The sequence below is a fragment of the Macaca mulatta genome, chromosome 7 (assembly GCF_049350105.2).
Source record: "Macaca mulatta isolate MMU2019108-1 chromosome 7, T2T-MMU8v2.0, whole genome shotgun sequence".
Taxonomy (NCBI): Eukaryota; Metazoa; Chordata; class Mammalia; order Primates; family Cercopithecidae; genus Macaca; species Macaca mulatta.
The window spans coordinates 118,228,192-118,241,459 of NC_133412.1; the positions used below are offsets into that span (position 1 = coordinate 118,228,192).

Genomic DNA, 13,268 nt, shown 5'->3' on the forward strand with positions numbered 1-13,268 from the left:
TAGACGGAGACTTGCTCTGTTGCCCAGGCTGAGTGCAGTGGCACAATCTCTGCTCACTGTAAGCTCCGCCTCCCGGGTTCACGCCATTCTCCTGCCTTACCCTCCCTAGTAGCTGGGACTACAGACACCTGCCACCATGCCCAGCTAATTTTTTTGTATTTTTAGTAGAGACGGGATTTCACCGTGTTAGCCAGGATGGTCTCGATCTCCTGACCTTGTGATCTGCCTGCCTCAGTCTCCCAAAGTGCTGGGATTACAGGCGTGAGCCACTGCACCCAGGTGGGCAACTAATTTTTGACAAAAGCACAAAAAAAATCCAGTGGAAAAAGTACAGGCTTTTAAAAAAAAATTGCTGCGATGATTGGGTATCCATACGTCAAATACGAACTTGGATACATGCCTCAAACCATGTAAGAAAGTTAACTAAAATGCATCATAGATCTAAATGTACAGCCTGAACATGTAAAACTTTTATAAGAAAACATAGGAAAATTTCTTTGTGAGCCTGGGTAGGGAAAAATTTCTTAGAAACAACACTAAAAATGCAATCCATAAAATAATAAATAAATTAAACTTTATTAAAAGTTAAAATTTCTCTTCAAAATACACTGTTAAGAGAATGAGGGCCAGGTGTCGTGGCTCACACCTGTAATCCCAGCACTTTGGGAGGCCAAGGTGGGCAGATCACCAGAGGCCAGGAGTTCGAGACCAGCCTGGCCAACATGGTGAAACTCTGCCTCTACAAAAAATACAAAAATCAGCCAGGCATGGTGGTGCATGTCTGTAATCCCAGCTACCTGTAAGGCTGAGATACCAGAATCTCTTGATCCAGGGAGGCGGAGGTTGCAGTGAGCCGAGATCATATCACTGCACTCCAGCCTAGGTAATAGATCAGGATTCTGAAAAAAAAAAAAAAAAAAGGCGGAGTTGGAGGGCGGTAGGTAAGCAGAAACTTTAAGGGTGATGGACATACTCATTTGATCACAGTGATGGTTTCAAGGGGGTATACATATGTCAAAACTGATAAAATTATACACTTTAAGTATGCTCTATATATTCTATGCCAATTATACTTCAGTAAAGATATCTAAAAACACCCTACAACTTAGATGTCAGATTTTGAAGACAGTGGAAATGATGCAGAATGGAAATTTCAGTTAAAGGCCTCAGTGATGTTTGTGAATTATCCAAGTATTCAAGGAATCCATGTTTCCCTCAGCTAGCTGAGACTCGGCAGAGTTTAATGAGCAATCTCAATACTATTTTCCAGAAATGGTGTCATCCACCATATTATGGCTGTTTTCAGGAAGAGAATGACCTAATCAGTATAAAATGAACTCCATGTCTTGTGAGGGATTTATAATTAAACACATAATCCACATTTACAAACATTTTTAAAGGGCTTTTCTACCTGTTGGATAGGATTAATATTGAGAGTGAATTTTTGCAAGTTTTCCAACACACTAGTTTGTTTAATCTCTAAGAGCCTCAGTTTTCTCATCTATAAAACACCGTAAGAAATAAGAAAAAAACAGGAAATCAAAAAGAGCAGGCTTTGCCAGAACTATTAATTATTCTTTTTTGGGCACAGCCAAAACTCAAGAAATGGATGTCTCTCTTCCATTTCTAGACTTTTTTAGACAGATCCATGAGGAAGTTTCCCTCCATAGCTTTGGCCGACCATCACACTGGTCAAGAAGGCATCCAGCTTCTTCCAGGCTCAGCCTGTGACTGAGAACCACAGTGATTCACTAGGACGGCCCTGAGCTCTCTCATCAGCCCTCATGAGTTCTGAAGGTTAGAGCTAACTTTCCAGACCCTCATTATTTGTTGAAAGGCTAGATAGGGAAAAATCTCAACCAGATCTCCATGCCTACTTACAAGCAGAGGTAGTTTTTGCAGGGTGGCATGTATTCTCCAGATGCAGAGCCATATAGGGCCTTGCCTCTTTATGGGAGATACAAAAACTAGGCCCTAATGAACAGAAATAGTGGTTGAGCCCACAAACTAGCATTAAGTTGTACAAACTTTAATTTCCAGCTCTGTCACTTGCTGTGTGGGACCTTATTATCTCCCAACCCCAATTTTTTCAACTTTACAATGGAATTAAAGCAATCTAATTTTTCAAAATGGGGTTAACTTTCACTGTAAATTACAGCATATTGGCCAATAATTAACTTGAACACTAAAGCTGGCATTTAACAGATTAATTAAACTGTTTGCTAAGTAAATACTTAAATCAAAAGCTTAAAAACCTGTAATTTACTGAGAAAACAAAGCTTTCTTTCTCGGTTAAGAATCTGAGAAAACAAAACCCAGAAGCAAACTAAAATCAAGTCCTAAAATGGTACAAACCTCAAAAAGCCAATCAGGTTTGCCAATAAAGCTCCGCCTCCGTGCAAACCCTGCCCACTTCCGGCTTCCCCACCCACCTTCTAACACTGGAACCCCGCCCCTCTCTGCGAGGTCCCGCCCCCCACACCTGATCCTGGATCCCATTGGGCGAATCTGGATGCTGTATACACACCCGACACACGCACGTTAGGCTGGGGCGTCTTCGCGCCTGCGCAGCTGCGCTGTCAGGCGGCTGGAAACGGGGGGGTTGGGGTAGGGGGCGGAGGTCGTGCCGAATCTTCCTCCGTAATAAGAAGCGACGTGTCCCGCTGTCCTGGCTCCGTGGGTCCAGGGGGATTGGGCCTGGGCGCTGGAGCTGCTGTGGCTCCCGCCGCAGCGGGTGCCATGGAGGCCGTGCCAGAGCCCAGAACTCACGCCGGGGGAGGCCGAGACAGCCGGCGGTACTCATAGATGAGGCGGCGGCGGCGGCGGCGGCGGCGGCAGCAGCCCGGGCTCTCCATGAGCAGGCGGCGGCGGCGGCGGGTGCGGCGGCACCGGCGGTTTTCGGTCCCCGGGGAGGTACGAGGAGTTGGCTTCCTGGTGGACGGAGACTGGCCGGTGTGAGAACGCCTTCCGCGGCCCGGCCCTCCAGCCCGTTTGCCCGCAGTCCTGAGCACTCGGCGGGGCACTGCCCGGACAGAGGCGGGGGCGCCCAGCCGACTCGCGGGCCCCTAACTCGGAGACCCGCCCGCCTCGGTGCCAGGCCTCCCGGGCGCGGCTGCCCAGGGCCAAGGTGGGCGTGGCCGGAGCGTGGGGGCTCCCCGGGGGCGCACGCCTCGCGTCTGTCTTGCTCCTGTCCGGAAGCCCTGCGCTGCCGGGAGTGGTAGCGCGTGGTTGTATTTTTGAGGCGTATTTCGGGCTCTGATTTGAGAGGGGACCTTTAGAACCCCTGAGTCCTTAGGGAGTCTGGCATTCAATGCCTTGGGCAGGTGGTGGGGTCCTCACAGCTACCTTGGGGTACCGATTGCCTCCCTTGGAAGTCACCACGAAAGAAAGATGTTTTGCCAAAGAAATAGAGGTCGGGAGAGTTTTCCAGGTTTATTCAAATTGGAGGGCCCGTTGAGCCTGGAGAATAAAGCCAGTGGAACACATCCTCCAGTCCTTCCGATTACAGTTCCCAGCTAAACAGCTAAGACAATTTTAAGTAAAGCTCTTTACAGCTATCTTTCCATCATTTCTCCCCACCCCCCATTTTTATTGCAATTTACTTTGGAATAAATCACCAAGTTCATGATGAAACTAGTATCCTCTAGTTCTTCCAAACCTTCCCTCCTCCCGTTTTTCCCAGAGAAACACTGGAGTTTCATGCCATATATATCATTATAGTTTAATTCTCTTAGAGTGTAACTATTGCTTTACAGAGCTAGTTACACTTCATTTGGTCATGTTTAAAGATAATTTGAAGAAAATATCCTAGAAATTTATGCTTCCTTTCCAATGCACTATTTTAGGAATCTGAACTCAGGCTCTTTAAGCAATCTTAAACCTTGCTACAGAGTTCTTTGAAATTCAACGGAAATAAACCATAAAGTTGTTTTCGTTTATTAAAGTATTTGAATGCCTAATTGTTTTTTTAAAATATTTGTAAGCAAAACGTGTCAGTTTCTATTAAGAAAAAACTGAGTTTGTGTTTTCCTAGGCTACAGATTTGCCACACCCTCTTCTTCCTAAGTGGATGACTAGAATCAATGTGTTGGCCAACTAGATATAAACTTCCACTCTTCATACTAAATATAGTTACTGGATATTTTAGAGTCCACAATGTCTTGCTTCAAACTGAAAGCACTGTGTTCATGTGTGTTTAATATATTGCAGAAGTGAATTTTTACTCGTGTTGCAGAATGTTTTGAACTTAGTTTCTTACACAAATAAAACACGTAGGACTGCAGCTTTATTAAGTGTTGAGTTCATGTTGTGTTGGGGAGGATGCAGCACTTGAAAAGATGGTCAAAATAAGACACTGATCTCAGTCACTCATTTCTGTGTTTCCGCTCCTCAGATGCCTCCCTTTTTTGATAACAATACTTCTCCACAAAAGTAACCTTGGAAAACATTATGATGTTGTTAGTTTATTTGCTTGTCCCAAGTAAAGTGAAGGAGTTTTTTCAATACAATGGCAAAAAGAACTCATTTCTTTCAAAAATATGTGCGCTATGTAACATACATATAACACAACATATTTATGAAAATACTCACCGTGGCTTTAAAAACAAAGTGCCTAGTGGTCCTCAAGATTGGGGGAAAAGTGCCAGTTTGAAAAGGGAGGATGCTTTGGTTCATTCCCAAAACATGCATAGAGAATAATCAGGATATTTATCAGTTCTGAATCAGATCTTCATAGCATAGCCTCTGTAGTTAAAAATTATAGTATATCTAAATTGCACAATTAATAGCACAATTCTGAGTTGCACATAAAAATCCGAAAGTAATTAGCAATATTAGCTATGCTACTATTCACTTAAGATTGATTTCATGATTACTCCTCATGCTGTCTTTCAAAGCTAAATGTCAGAATTAGTCTTAGTCTGTATAGCAACAGGAGTTTTTTTTTTTAACATAGTTTTTCTATACAACAGATAAAATATGTAGTATAGTTAATACAAAGATTACGGAATAGCTATTATTCTGTACCCCCAATTAAGAGATCCCATTATATTAGTTTCTTAAATGGAACCACCCATATTAACAAGAAAATGAAGCAAGCACAGCCTATATTTTGGAAGGAGGAGGAGGTTTACATTAGGAATATGCCTAGCCAAACTTAATTTATGTTTTTAATAGCTTTATTTTCATTTAGGAATTTTTTTTTTTTTTTTTTTTTGAGATGGAGTTTCACTCTTGTTGCCCAGGCTGGAACGAGATGGCGTCATCTCAGCTGGTGCAGTCTCAGCTCACCACAACCTCCGCCTCCCAGGTTCAAGCGATTCTCCTGCCTCAGCCTCCTGAGTAGCTGGGATTACAAGCATGTGCCACCACGCCCAGCTAATTTTGTATTTTTAATAGAGATGGGGTTTCTCCATGTTGGTCAGGCTGGTCTTGAACTTGCGACCTCAGGTGATCTGCCCACCTCGGCCTCCCAAAGTTCTGGAATTACAGATGTGAGCCACCACACCTGGCCTCAGGATTTTTTTTTTATCACAGGATTTCCCTCTGTCACAGATAAAATCTGCAATGTAATTGATATAAAGACTATCAAATGGCCATCTGTACCTCAAAAAAAGACTGAAACTTCTTAAATGCTCTTTCCAGAGAGCATGCATAGCGCCCAAAAAGTGGCTCATTTAAATTTTTTTGCTATGTTGGGAGGCCTAATAACACATTTGATTTGAGTCTTTAGATAGATTTATTTTCATTTAAACATATTATGCATTTAATATGCAAAGTTACAAGTTGATGTGTTCTGTTTTAAACTTTTAAAATGTAGGATGAAGACACTGTTTGAAGAGATCAAAGCATCAATTAAAAATAACTATAACCAAGATCGATCATTTTGGAGGCCTGTTCTTCCTTGGGGGGGTGTTTTTACTATCAAAGCTGGCCGCAAAGCAGTATCCTGTACACCGCTGTATGTTGAAATAAGACTGAAAAATACCTGCACCATAGATGGATTCTTGATGTTATTATATGTCATTCTTAATGAAAATGAAAATTTCCCTAGGGAACTCTCTCTTCATTTTGGTAGAGAGTTTGTAGACTGTTTTCTTTATTTAATGGACACCTACAGTTTTACAACTGTGAAGCTACTTTGGATTTGGGACAAGATGGAAAAACAGCAATACAAATCTGAAGTCCATAAAGCTTCATTAATCATTGATTTGTTTGGGAATGAGCATGATAATTTTACGAAAAATCTTGAAAATCTCATGTCTACCATTCAAGAGAGTTACTGTTCCAACTGGCGATGCCCAACTCGAGTGCAGGAGGATCAGCAGCGCACAATTAATATAAAGTAAGTTGGTCTAACATCTGTTTTGTCACTTATACTTTTTTTTTAATGAATGTTGCTTTAGATATGTAGTCGTGTACCCCATAATAACATTTGGTTCAACAGAGGACCACATATGCCATGCTGGTTTGTAGGATACTGTGTATTTAGTATACCTTTCTATGTTTAGGTACACAAAGACCATTTTGTTAAAATTGCCTACAGTATTAAGTACAGTAACACGCTGTATGGATTTGTAGCCTAGGAGCAATAGGCTTTACCATATACCCTACGTGTGTAAAAGGTTATAAATCTAGTTTTGTGTAAGCACATTCTAGGATGTTTACACACTATGAAATCATCTAAGGATACATTTCTCAGGGAATGTGTCCCCATTGGATGACAAATGACAGTATTGCCAAAGTACTCGTTAAAGTACAGAGCCTTTATAATTACTTATGCATGAAGCAATCACACAAATGCAAGATTCTTCTACAGGTCCCCTGAAAACAGTGTCACAGCCGGTTACATCCAAACATCTTATAATTACTTTACAAAACCAGCTGATAACCTTGTCAGTAGCAAAGTAATGAATTAGTATGAAAAATACATTACTCTTACTTGAATTTACTAATATGACTATAGATGATTCTTAGTGTCACAAATTTAACCGCTTTAAGAGCGCTTTATACTGTTTTGGAATGTTTCGCCCTTTCAATAGGTCTTTGTCAGGAGGGCTAGTTCCACATGAACAAGAAAATTAAAAATATTCTTTCATATCATGGCCAAGACATAATTATAGACAGAAAGCCAGAACTTGGCATCTCACACGTGGAGATGTGGATGTAAGCAGCTTTTATTTTGAACAGAAAAGGTGCAAGGAGCCAGATGAGTGTTTTTGGCTTTCAGAAAAAAGGCAGATCTCCCACCTGGTAAATGATAGGGACAGAGTCCAAATTGGCAAGCCCTAGTGGAGTGTTGGGAAACATGAAAGCCTCCAAGGGACATGAGCTGGAAAGGGGATAATTGCCAGTGGAAGAAAAACAGACCCAAACACATTGTTGGCAGAAAGGTATTTGGCCCTATGGTCCAGAAAAACAGCCTGATAGATTGTTCCCATTTGGAAATGTACCTCACATACCCTAATTTGTTAAACTTATATTTATCTGAAATATATTTTTTCTATTTTCCTGCATTGCTAATTTGAAATATCTATCAATGGAAATAATTTTCAAGACATAAAGACAACTCAGAAGTGTTGCAGTGATCATAGCTCACTGCAGCCTTGAACTCCCGGGCTCAAGTGATCCTCCTACCTCATGCCTCACCACCTCAGCCTCTCCAGTAGCTGGGACTACAGGTATTTGCCACCATGCCCAGCTAATGTTTTTTTGGGGTTTTTTTGGTTTTTTTTTTTTTTTTTGAGACAGGGTCTCACTCCATCTCCCAGGCTGAAGTATAATGGTGTGATCACAGCTTACTGCAATGTTGACTTCCTGGGTTCAAGAGATTCTCCTGTCTCAGCACCCCCCAAGTAGCTGGGACCAGGGGCGTGCACCACCATGCCCGGCTAATTTTTGTATTTTTTTGTAGGGATGGGATCTTGCTATGTTGCCCAGGTTGGTCTCAAACTCCTGAGTCACCCACCTCAGCTTACGGAAGTGCTGGGATTACAGGCGTGAGCCACCACACCCAGCCTAATATCTTGTTTTTTTAAAACTAGTTTCTTTTCATCTGTAAATATTTTGAAACTATAATGACAAATTTATAATTCTATATTATATTGTGTACTATTTAATAAAATATTTTTCATCATACTCTATAACTTTTAAGGTTTTGCCTACTTTTTAAAAAATCCTATATTTAAAGCAACCTCTGAAATAATGTAGAAAAAAAAATTTTTTTAACAGATCAGGTACCTGAGGCCAAGAATGATTATTACTTACATTTAATCAGGTAGCTAATCAGCTGCTCCCCTGATTCTGGGTCCTAGTTCCTTCCCACGAGACCAGATTGCCTCTTTTGAATCTTCTCACAAATGTTTCAGATTAACGTAGCAGCAACTGGATATATCAGGATTGTTTCTACAAAAATCTGTTTCTTTGAAAATTTCATAATTAGTGTTTATTGAGTTCAACTGGTTACTATCTGCAAGAAATTCCAAATGTGTAATAGAGGTTATACTTGGTATAATTGATTTTGCTAATAAAGTACTGAGCTGTAAAATTTGTTATAATAATATAATAAGATATAAAATGTTGAAGCAGTTCTTACATGCATTTGAAAATTATTGTAGTCCTCCCCAAGAAATTCCACATGGAAACTTGATAAGGCTGGCTGTGGATGAGTTATTCTGTTCCAAGATTGGACTCTGTGAAGAGCACGGGTGAGTATACGATAGACATTTAAAATGACAGTATGTGTTTATAAGGAAACGTAGGAAGATGTGCTCCTTGAAGTACTTTATGAATCTTATTAACCTAGTTTACTATGACATTTTACAGTGTTTTTGTTACGGAGTATATCACTACATAGAATATAGTACTACAGCTGATTGATGAATACAAAGCAAATACCTTTTCTTTTCCCCCCCCCCCACTGCTGAGTAGGTACAGTAAAACTTTGGTTAACCGGAACCCAGCTAATCGGGACCCTCAAATATCTGGATTTTTTCCTACACTCCCCATTTAGGAGAAAGAGGTAAATGACAACTACAAAACTTAACCTAGTAAAAGTTGAGAGAAGCAGAACATATTCATCCCAATCTCTTAAAATTTTCTGTGACTACATTATTGTATAATGAGAATTAATATTTAGAACGATGATCTTATAGCTGATTAATTACAAAAGGAAAGATAAAAATACATTCTGTTAATTTACCTATTAAGTCCAGAAAGTGAACGAATATATTGTAGCAACAAATACTGAAACAGATGGTTTTGTGGTTAATTTGGTTTAGTTAATAATGTTTGTTAATCAGAATACTGTACCCTGAGCATTCCGGTTAATCAAGATTTTACTGTATAATTCAACTTCTTATATTCTGATCCATATACTTAATACCTCATAATATGAGGGAACAGAATTTGTTCATGCTTATAAAAGAGTCTAATGGCAAAAGGAAGCAATTAGAGTCATATTATTTCCCCTCTCCATGATTATTTGAAACCAGCATATAGAGTGAAATACAAAAGTGTTCATATCAGTTCTGCAGAGTTATGCTTTCATTGGCTTATATAGAAATAGCTAGCATTTCCTGGAGTTTTAAACATATCATTTCTAGTGTAAGGAACACAGCTTATAAACTTCTGGAACTATTAGGTGATACAAGGTAGTAATTACCCTATACCTATAGATATTAACCATTACCTATACCTATAATAGATAATTATAAGAAAATTAAAGTCATAAAGACAACTCTGAAGTGTTGAGAGGCAACTTTGTCCCAAGTGTAATAATGTTCATGCCTGTTTTCTATTTTAGGTGTGGTGGCTTAAGAGAATTTTCCCAACGAGTTTTCTGCCATGGGGCACCCCCTTTTGTTGTCTTAAATATGCAGCATTGGAAATCTGAAGATCTGGCATATGTACCCTATTACTTGGATTTGTCTGATCACAAGTAGGTGTTTTTTTGTTGTTGTTTCTTTATAAAACTAATAAAAAAAGTTATCCTGTTATATCATGATTTTGACTAGCCCGTAAGAGATATTGTTGAAAACGATCATATCTGTCTCTAAATTTATGTATTCTGAATAGAATCAGAATTTATTAGAGGGAGTCAGTTACTAGCAGTGCACATAGTGGGTAGGTATGTGGACTGTAGAATAGACAGAATTGAATTCAAATCCTAGCCCCATCTTTTGTAAGTTAACTTTGGGTCAACAACTTAACCAGTTTACATATCAGTTTTCTTATCTATAAAACAGAGATGATGGTATCAACCTAATGCATTTATTGTAAAGATTTAATAAGCACATACTAAGTGTTTAAGATAGTGCCTGACACATAATACTGGATAGTAGAGTAATAGCACAATATTTTATTCCTGACACATACTGGCTAATATTTGTGTTTCAAGTCAAAGAAGTGTGTAGTAGCCAGGCGTGGTGGCTCAAGCCTGTAATCCCAGCACTTTGGGAAGCTGAGGTGGGCGGATCACAAGGTCAGGAGATCAAGACCAACCTGGCTAACATGATGAAACCTCGTCTCTACTAAAAATACAAAACATTAGCTAGGCGTGGTGGCGGGCACCTGTAGTCCCAGCTACTCAGGAGGCTGAGGCAGGAGAATGGCGTGAACCTGGGAGGCAGAGCTTGCAGTGAGCAGAGATCACCACTGCACTCCAGCCTGGGCGACAGAGCGAGACTCCATCTCAAAAAAAAAATAAAGAAGTGTGTAATATCATTTAAACATAAAATATTACTTATCACTATAAATAAAAATATCTGCATACAAATCAGGACATAAAGGGTTCTTTTAACATTTTCCCTGTAAAAGTTTTCTTATGTATGTGTTTACTCTTTTTTAAAAGAACCATGCAGGTTATAAGTTCATCTGTTAAAATATGTTTTTAAGAAATTCTTAATTTCCACATTTCCAATTATATTACATGATCTATAGAGATGGATATCTTTTTCAGGGAACAGAATGCAAACAATGTCGATGTTTTTGTACCTTAGTTACGAATTTAAGGAATGTTTATCTTAAAAACAAAGTATTATAATTTTCTCCCATACTATGTTATTTAATTTGCAGGTATTTGTTGGAAGGTGCCACATTATTTAACAAAGAGGAACATCATTATTCTGCAGCTTTCCAGATTGGTGGACATTGGATGCACTATGATGGGCTCAGAAATGTGAATTTAATTTTGTTAAATAAACCCCCAGAGTTTCTCCTCTTGTCATCATTGGTTTATATTCGAGCAACAGAGAAATAAATACAGACTGATGCTAAAAGTTGTTTTCCCTCCTGCCCATGCTCCCCCAGATAAAGGGCTTTTATTTTGTGTATACTTGGTATCCAAGAAAATAGTTCAACTATACTAGTTTCAGCAGTGTATTTTCAGTGTTTAACCCCAGGTAAATGTTTTATATAGAGGATCTATGCAAAAACTGTTTGTAATTTTTTTTTATATTTCCTGAGTTATTTTTATATGAGCATATTTTATGTTGAAATAAAAAGTATCTTGTGGCCTTTGTATTTTTTATTTATATGTACCTCAAAGATTTTTACAATTCTGTCCTTGAATTCAAGAAATACGTTGTCATCTGAATTCTAAATTTTTCTTTTTGGATATTCAAGTAAAACCTAGGTAAGAGTATTTTAGTTTATGTAATTTAACAGTTCAAAATATATCTGACTGTATTTCTTTGCCCTACCTCACTATAATCCGAAGTGCACTATTTGATCTAGTATGGATTTGAATGTATAATTTATTGATGGCTTAGTTTATTTGTTTGATTTGCCCAGTATCCCTGCAGCAGTTTAAAAAGTATGAGAAATTTTTCAGAGCTTAAACTATTTCTTTATAATGGCAAATTACTTTTAACTATTTCCTAAAGTATTATAAACCTGCCAGTGGATTTTAAGTGATAGCTAAGCTTCCAAGCTTAATTCAGGTTGTTACAAATAAATTATATAACTATCCTAAGTGTTTATCTTATAATTAAATGTAATTTGAAATGCTCTAATATATTTTGCAGATAAAACAACTATAAACAATATTAGGCAACTGGATGTTTACTAGTGTCGGACTAGCAATAGAAATGCACTTTAAATATATATTTAAGGGGAAATGTGTGCCTGGAAATATTTCTTTTCCTAGTGAAGTTTTATATTGACACAGAGAAAAGAATACTTAAATTTTTGGAGGGATGTCTACTGGCTCCCTTATAAGTAGTGATTGATAGCATGCGGCTTTGACTTGCAATACAAATCATTAGGATTTTATAGGTATCAGAACATTACGTTTCTTTATAAAGACCCTAAGGTCACTCTTCTTTTTGCAACTTAAGGGAAAAAATAAAGATTCTCAAGGGAAAATACTTTGAAATTTATCACCATTTTAGTGTTTACATTTCAATAAATAGTTCACTTCAGGTTTGGGATTGAGATTAGTTGCAATATATTTAGAAACTTATACATGACAGCACAGATCACTGCCATCTGCTGAATTGCTAAAGTGCTTGGTGCCATGTTGAGAAAACTTACCCGAGAATGGATAAATATGGGTGAAACATTACTGAGAATGCCTCACGTTAGCAAACACTATGAAAAGTCTTGTTTATATATCAAACTTATTTTACAAAAAAAAAAATTCACCCCAGGATTTATTTAGATGGTTTCCCAGGTGTATCTGAATAGGATTTAATTTAGAGTAAACTTTTCTGGGGACACCTGATTGCATGAATTGAAGTATACAATAACGAATATTACAGTAAACATAAATGGTGTCATTAACAAAATTATTCCTAATGCACATTTATTCTTTTAGGAAATGCACTTTTTTTGGAATACTAGTGTATCATGAAACAATGACTTACCTACCTCACAGGGTTGTTGTGAGGATTAAGATGTTTGTTAAAATCTTGACTACCTTGAACATGCTAATAAAAAAATTTTTTTCTACCTCTTTTATTTGCAGGCAAGGCTCCCAGGTTTTCTCTTACTAATGAACTTTGCAGATTTTAAAAAGTTATTTAGGCTGTAACTCATATCACTGATATATTTAGTGTGTAATGGAAATTGAGTATTCCTTCTTGACCCCAGGTTGAGGCTTAAGGAGAACAGATAGTTTATTTTTATGGTAGCAGCTAGTTGATAGAAATAATAAATTATCCCCTGCTGACCAAACAGTGAATAGAAAAAGGATAAAAAAAAAAAAAAATTAACTAGATTATCTATGGAATGTGAAGGTGAGCGTATGGAAAATTCTTTGTAATTCTATA

The 13,268-nt window shown here is 38.3% G+C and overlaps 1 protein-coding gene across 3 annotated transcripts; it reads left to right on the top strand.

Moving 5' to 3' along the window:
• The first annotated feature begins 2,628 nt into the window (after positions 1-2,628).
• C7H14orf28 (chromosome 7 C14orf28 homolog) lies at positions 2,629-12,963 on the top strand. 3 transcript variants are annotated; one of them, XM_015143610.3, is made up of 5 exons: positions 2,629-3,127; positions 5,819-6,343; positions 8,616-8,705; positions 9,803-9,937; positions 11,074-12,963. In XM_015143610.3, the coding sequence occupies exons 2-5, from the start codon at positions 5,820-5,822 to the stop codon at positions 11,255-11,257; spliced, it is 933 nt and encodes a 310-aa protein (XP_014999096.1). In that variant the 5' UTR covers positions 2,629-3,127; position 5,819; the 3' UTR covers positions 11,258-12,963. The 3 variants fall into 3 exon arrangements, with proteins under 3 accessions (XP_014999096.1, XP_014999095.1, NP_001177762.1); XM_015143609.3 differs by having other exon boundaries at positions 2,629-2,913; NM_001190833.1 differs by lacking the exon at positions 2,629-3,127 and having other exon boundaries at positions 5,820-6,343; positions 11,074-11,257.
• Positions 12,964-13,268: the final 305 nt, after the last annotated feature.

What these genes read in the sequence shown, in the direction of transcription:
- C7H14orf28 (XM_015143610.3), top strand. Translation starts at nt 5,820, where the DNA reads ATGAAGACACTGTTTGAAGAGATCAAAGCATCAATTAAAAATAACTAT. An exon ending in CAGCGCACAATTAATATAAA is followed by an intron (nt 6,344 to 8,615) that starts GTAAGTTGGTCT and finishes AAATTATTGTAG; the next exon opens with TCCTCCCCAAGAAATTCCAC. An exon ending in GGACTCTGTGAAGAGCACGG is followed by an intron (nt 8,706 to 9,802) that starts GTGAGTATACGA and finishes TTTCTATTTTAG; the next exon opens with GTGTGGTGGCTTAAGAGAAT.